Consider the following 7,500-nt stretch of genomic DNA (forward strand, 5'->3'; position numbering starts at 1 on the left):
CGCCGATCCGCGTTGGTGAACAGAAAGTGATTTACCCTAACTACTAAGCAAATGAGGTCTTTATTCATTATTTTTTACTGTTTTATTATTTTTATATGGTTTATTTACTGGTTAAGGAGGCTCCCTGACACCTCTTCCTTAGCGATTTATTTTCGAGACTACCCATTAACATCCCTTTTATTTTATTATTATTATTATTATTATTATTATTATTATTTTGCTTCGTATACTGTATCTTTGTAATGTCAACCTAGATTTCCTAAATAACATACAAGAATATAGTAGCGGAGCAGATTCAAGAATAAATCGGTTAGGAAGAGGTGTTAGGGAGCTTTCTAACCACACCAGAATACCGCCCTAATGCCCGTATTCACGTCGTTTAAGGAAGCTCCCTAACACCTTTTCCGAAGCGATTTATTTTGCCTATTACTCCCTACTCTCCTCTTCTGTATCATTTAAATAATTCCATTGCCACCATACACACAAATAGCGGTTACGTGTATGTATGTGTACGTCTGATGTATGTGTTTGTGTACGTGTGATGTATATGTGCATGTGTACGTCTGATGTATGTGTTTATGTATACGTCTGATGTATGTGTATGTGTACGTTTGATGTATGTGTGTATCTGCACGTCTGATTTATGTGTGTATGTATACTGTACATTTGATGTTATGTGTGTGTGTGCGTCATGTATGTGTGTATGTGTACGTCTGATGAATGTGTGTATGTGGATGTCAGATGTATGTGTACGTCTGATGCATGTGTTTATGTGTACGTCTGATGTACGGTATAGGTATATGTACGTCTGATGTATGTGTGTATGTCTGATGTATGTGTGTATGTGTACGTCTGACGTATGTGTATGTGTGTAAGTTTGATGTATGTTTATATGTGTCCGTCTGATGTATGTGTGTGTGTGTATTTCTGATGTATGTGTATATGTATACGTCTGATGTATGTGTGTATGTGTACGTCTAATGTATATGTGTATGTGATGTATGTGTAAGTCTGATGTATGTGTATGTGTACGTTTGGTGTATGTGTACTTTGATGTATGTGTATGTTTGTCTGATGTATGTGTGTATGTGTACGCCTGGTGTATGTGTATGTCTGATGAATGTGTGTATGAATACATTTGTGTGACCGTGTCTGTGAATGAGAGGGCATGTAGTCATGTTACTGCCTTTAACCTTCTCCGTTTACATAAACCATTGTGTGTGTGTATGTGTGTGTGTGTGTGAGAGAGATAATAATAATAATAATGATGATGATGATGATGATGATGATTGATGGTGATAAAAACAGTAATAATAATGATGATGATGATGATGATAATAATAATAATAATAATAATAGTAATAATAATAATAACAAAAACAACAACAGCAATAATTATAACTCATCAAATCCTCAACCTCAGTAATATAACCCATTCAGTACGGGGATATACCTGCATGTACTTTTATATATTCTTCGTACTAATATCAAACGTTTTTCATCACCTTGGAGATAACGTCTTGGAGTGATGGAATTAGCGTCTTAAGCAGTCATGTATTTAAACTGCTCAGACAAACAGACAGACATACCATCACCTCCTCAGCATCCTCACAAACAGACATAAACAGAATACCTTGGAGGCAGTTTCATAAGCATACAAGCATCTCAGCAGCATCTACACAAACAGACAAACAAAACCTCAGTTACACAAACATACAACCACCTCTGCAACATCTACACAAACAGGCAAACAACCCATCAAACAAACAAAACTCACAGACAGCCACATACACATACAACAACAACTGCAGCATCCACACAAACAGACAAACCATCAAACGAACAGAACACCTCACAGACAGATACACAAACATATAACCACCTCATCCTGATTCATACAGGCAAGCAAACATACAACCCATCAGACAGAAATCTTCACAATCACACATACAACCACCTGTGCACCATGAACACAAACAAACAAGCCCTACTTCCAAGTGTATCCGCAAGCCCAAGGTCGCAGCACAATAACAAAGCCACGTGGTCGTTTGTTTATGTCCATATTACGTTGACTAAAAATGATAACAGAACCATGTGGTCTTTTGTTCACAGAGGAAAAACATCAACAAAACCACGTGATTGTTTGTGTACTGACTAACGAAACAAAACCACGTTCTTTTGTTTACCGACTAAAATAAACAAAACCACGTGGTCATTTGTTTACTAAGAACATCAACAAAACCACGTAGTCTTTAGTTTACTACGAACATAAACAAAACCACGTGGTCTTTTGTTTACTGACTGAAACATCAAGAAAAGCACGTGGTCTTTTGTTTACTGACAAAAAAACAACAAAGCCACGTGGTCTAAAATACAAAGCGCGTCGTCGAACTGAAAGGGTTAATTTTTGACGATTAATTTGAGGTGTGAAACTTCCGACATTACTTTCCCACTGTGTGTGTGTGTGTGTGTGTGTGTGTGTGTGTGTGTGTGTGTGTGTGTGTGTGTGATGGCCAGGTAGATATAGATAGATATGGAGGTAGTTTGATGGATGCTGAATATAGGTATGGACAGGCAGATAGATAGATATGTAGGTAGGTAGATAGACATATATATAGATATGGGCATATAGGCAGATAGCTAGACAGAGATACATAGAGACAGACGGACAGATTAATAGATATGTAGATAAACAGATTAATATATAGTCACAGATAGAAGAAGAAGAGAGGGAGATAGAATGATGCAAGAGGAAGCAGTCAGATGGCCAGGAATGGAAGGTTAACCAAGCCTACAACATAGCGAGAGGGGGGTTTTGTGTGCATGTGTGTGTGTGTGTGTGTGTGTGTGTGTGTGTGTGTGTGTGTGTGTGCGTGTGTGTGTGTGTGGATGTGTGTGTGTGTCTTCGTTATAGTTGTGCTCAAGTTACGGTACTGAAAATTTTGTAAATCTCGTATTTTTTACACGCTGTATAAAGATTGAAAACTTACTCATATCAAATGTTGTTGTCTTTAGTGTATTTTCTTTGTATTTTTAAAACAATTTCACCAGTGCGTTTTTGTAATGTAGTTTGCCTTCCCTAAGTCTGTGTTTTATAACCCATGTAACGTGTACTGTTAGTCAAAGAATTATTGTCCCCCCTCCATGTTCGATAGATTTAAAAACGAGTGAGTTCCACAGACGTACGATTCTATTAACTTGGTACCTAAAAAATAAAAATAAATAAATAAATAACACCCAGTATGTGAAGTTTTAAGAGAGTTCGAATCCTTAAAATGACCTAGAACACTTACAGTCGCAGGTTGCCCCAGATTCCATAATGCCTCGTCCCTGTTTCAGAATGATACGTGTAGTAAAGGGGCCGATACACTTTTAGGTGACTGTATCTCATATGAAGCTTGCAGCATGGCCCGTACAAACTCATCGTGCATCATATGAGGTCTGCAGCACGGCACGGGTTATTATTATTATTATTATTATTATTTTTTAAATATTGTAGTGTGAATATATATTAATTCCTATTTCTGTCCACAGGTATGTGCTGAAGATGCTGTTTGAAGACAAGATGCGTATGTAATATATCTATTTATTTGTGTAAGTAAATGTATGTATCCAAAAATGAAATGGAAGATGTGCGAATTGGAAAAAGAGCAGTCATGAAGCATCACTATGTTTTTCTGTGTTGCTCATCATCATGGCAATTATTAAAGGTTTAAGTCGTGTAGTGTACGTGCGTGGAGACCATCTTGCATTCCCTTGTTGGCAGTGTTAAGGAATTTATTTAGGTTTGGAAATGTATAGTGCTGAAGTGGCTAAAGATGGAAGATAGATAAATGGATGGGTAGATAGATAGATAGATACATACTTACAGAGCTTAGATAGATACTCGTAGATAGATACATAGATACCTGTATAAATACATACATAGGTACTCGTAGATAATTAGATAGACAGACAGGTAGATAGATAAAAAGATAGATGGATAGGTAGATAGATATACAGATAGATAGTTGAGGTAAGTGTGAATGAAGTAAGGGTAGGCAACACATCCTTCTTGCAGATCACAGTTATAAATACATCTGAGTGTAATGTGATCAGCTGGTACTTATGGGAGGAATGTGTGTGTGTGTGTGTGTGTGTGTGTGTGTGTGTGTGTGTGTGTGTGTGTGTGTGTGTGTGTGAGACGTCCTGTATTTAGTTTTGTGTGACTGTGTGTGTGTGTGTGTGTGTGTGTGTGTGTGTGAGACGTCCTGTATTTAGTTTTGTGTGACTGTGTGTGTGTGTGTGTGTGTGTGTGTGTGTGTGTGTGTGAGAGAGAGAGAGAGAGAGAGAGACGTCCTGTATTTAGTTTTGTGTGACTATGTGTGTGTGTGTGTGTGTGTGTGTGTGTGTGTGTGTGTGTGTACCTTTATTTCTTTTCTGTTTGTTTGTGGGGTGTCTGTGTATATGTGACTGCATGTATCCGTATATTCATGTAAGTGCAAATCTCCGTACATGAGTGTGTCCTTGTCATGTGTGTGCGTATCTATATCATGCATGCCTGTGTGTGCGTGTCTGTATGTGCGTGTAGTGTGTGTCTGCATATTGAGTGTGTGTATTATTGTGTATGCAAGCCTTGTGTGCGTGTGCGTGTGTTACCATGTACGAATTGCCTGTGCATAAAAATAACAGAAATGTGTACATCGTTTTTGCATGTGTGTCTGGGTGTGGGAGGGTGTGTACGTGTGGGTGGGTGGGTTTGGCTAGATGTGTGTGTGTGTGTGTGTGTGTGTGTGTGTGGCTCCAGGGCAGTTTTCGGTGTTTGAGTATTTGTGTGTGTATGAATGAGTATTTGTGTGTGTATGAATGTAATGTATGTTTGGGGTATTTACTGATGTATGTATGTATGTATGTATGCCAGTTCTGTAATGTGTGGATGCTTCTGTGAATGTTGGCAATTGTGTAAGGGTCCATGTGTGTGTGTGTGTGTGTGTGTGTGTGTGTGTGTGTGTGTGTGTGTGTGTGTATCAGCAACAACTCATCCTTTGATTCGTTGCCATCTATTAATAACCTCCTCTCATCCCCCCCCTCCCTCCCTCCCCTCTCTCTCTCCTCCCTCCCACCTCCCTGTCTCTCTCCTCCCTCACTCCCTTAACCCCTTAATTACGAGACGTCTCCCTTAAGCCAGAAAAAAGAAAATATTATCTTGAGTTGTTATTAATAGAAACATTCATAGTGAGAGGTTATATTTCTCTCTCTCTCTCTCTCTCTCTCTCTCTCTCTCTCTCTCTCTCTCTCTCTCTCTCTCCTCTCATTATTCCCCTCTCCCTCCATTTCTACTTTCTCCTTTCGTATCCCTCATCTTGTGTCATTTCTTTACCTTCTTTCATTTCTTTTTTCTCTTTATTCCTTCTTCCTGTAATTCCCCCTCTTCTCTCCTTCAGTTTTCTCTCCCCCTTTGTCCCTCCCTCTCCTTGTCTACCTTCTCTTCTCCTCTCCTCCCCTCCCTCCTCTTCTCCCTCCATTTTTTCTTCCAGCCTCTTCCCCTTGCGTCACTAGGATGTGCTCTAGACGCACCTGGGTATGCAGTCCTTCTCTCTCTCTCTCTCTCTCTCTCTCTCTCTCTCTCTCTCTCTCTAATTTACATACATACATTCATGCATTTACAGGGTGTCTCGGGAGGAAGGGTCAGAACTGTGGGAGTTGACATATAAGGGAATTCTAGGCAGAAAATGTTATATAAACATGTGTTCAAATCACAGGCATTACGGAGCTGCTGCGACTGATGACTTTACGGGTGAATTTGGTCTTCGTCATTTGCCCATAAGGTCATCAGTAATCGTAGCTCCGTGAAGGCTGTGATTTGGATACGTTTATAGTAACATTTTTTTGTTTTTTTTTTGCATAGAATTCCCTTATCTGTCAGTTCCTAGAGTTTTAACCCTTCCTCTCGGGACACGCTGCATACATGTACACGATATGTTTATTTATCGATCCCCGTATATGTATCTCTCTGTGTAATTATACTCAGTTCTCTATTTTCCTTATCTCTCTACCCCATCACCTCATTCCTCATGCCTTGTCGCCTCATCTCTGATTCACCTCTCGCTCACCGTGTCTCCCGGAGGTTAAGACCTTTTTCTACACTCCTGGAATTTTTCTCCTGTACAGATAGCCTAGTCGTGGCGGGATGGAAATGTCTCTAGTTCTTTCACCTTCACTTGTCCCATCTATCTATTGTACCATCTATCTACTGTATAGCCAGACGCTGTAATCCCTTAAGGGGTGGCCACAAACAAATTGCCTCCATGTCGCTCTGTCCCCTGCCATTTCGCTACCTTCCTCCCAAACTACACCTCCCTCTCTCCTATGCCTCTCTACTCCATCCCTCCATCTCATCCTTGGTCTCTCCCTCCTTCTCCCTCCCTCCACCTCACTCACATACACTCCTAGTTAGTCTCTCCATCCTCTCCTCATGGCGTACAAGGAATATATTTATATCGTATGACAGAACTCTTATTAAACAGTCACACACACACACACACACACACACACACACACACACACACACACACACACACACACACACACACAGTACCGTGGTGCATGACGTCTGTTGAAAGGCCCGGGTTTGCTAGGAAGCTGTTATCATGCACTAGTTAATTCTCTCTCTTTCTCTCTCTCTCTCTCTCTCTCTCTCTCTCTCAGTTTCGTCTTTTTCCCATATGTTCCTTATCTCCCTTCTTCTCTCTCTCTCTCTCTCTCATAATTTCCTCCATTTCTACCCATGTATTCCATATATCTTTTCTTTCCTTATCTTCCATCTCTCTCTCTCTCTCTCTCTCTCTCTCTCTCTCTCTCTCTCGCCTTATAAGGAACATGCCGACTCACCTAACAATAACCTTCTTTTACGGACATTGTTTTTCATCGCCTGAGTTCCTGCTTCAGGCTGTGATACAAGGAAATAGAGCTAGTTCAAAAAAATATTAAAGTTAGAAAGGACAATACTCCTGTAACTGTAACTTGGCCTGTAATTGCCATCTCCCCAGTAGAATACGCTAGTCACGAGGAAGTGGTGTGGAGAGGATGTAGGGCCGTAGTATTGTTCTTTTCTGCCACTGAGCTACATGCTGATTTTTAACAGAGGTGAACAATGCTAGTCACGAAGAAGTGTTATGGATAAGATTAGAGCAGTAGCATTGTACTTTTCTGCCACTGAGCTACGTGTAATAAGCTGCAAAAGGACGAAAATCTGGGCCAAGTTAAGGTGTTTAGGGTTTAGGAGGAATCTTAACCCTTTCAAAGCGTGGACGCCAAATTTCTTCTATTCTTGCTGTCTATCTATCTATTGCCAGACGCCTTAATCCCTCATACGGGGTGGCCACAAACAAATAGCCTCCACGTCAGCCTGTCCCCCGCCATTTCACTGCCTTGCTATACTCTGTTCACCTCAAATTGGCCCAGATTTTCGTCCTTTTGTAGATTATTTCACGTAGCTGAGTGGCAGGAAAAGACAGTGCT

At 40.4% G+C, this 7,500-nt stretch overlaps 2 protein-coding genes across 2 annotated transcripts in view; both read left to right on the forward strand.

Moving 5' to 3' along the window:
- Positions 1 to 3,577, forward strand: part of LOC145408420 (SPRY domain-containing SOCS box protein 3-like) — a 39,776-nt gene extending 36,199 nt beyond the window's left edge. Inside the window, exon 7 of the mRNA XM_080279148.1 lies at positions 3,535 to 3,577. Within this exon, the coding sequence (XP_080135274.1) occupies positions 3,535 to 3,577 (43 nt within the window). The remainder of the gene's footprint in view (positions 1 to 3,534) is intronic.
- LOC145408421 (uncharacterized) overlaps positions 1 to 7,500 on the forward strand; it is a 138,776-nt gene that overhangs the window by 23,134 nt on the left and 108,142 nt on the right. The gene's annotated exons all lie outside the window — the stretch shown is intronic.

The sequence above is a fragment of the Coenobita brevimanus genome, chromosome 77, assembly GCF_032717465.1.
Source record: "Coenobita brevimanus isolate Jiangsu-jjx chromosome 77, ASM3271746v2, whole genome shotgun sequence".
Taxonomy (NCBI): domain Eukaryota; kingdom Metazoa; phylum Arthropoda; class Malacostraca; order Decapoda; family Coenobitidae; genus Coenobita; species Coenobita brevimanus.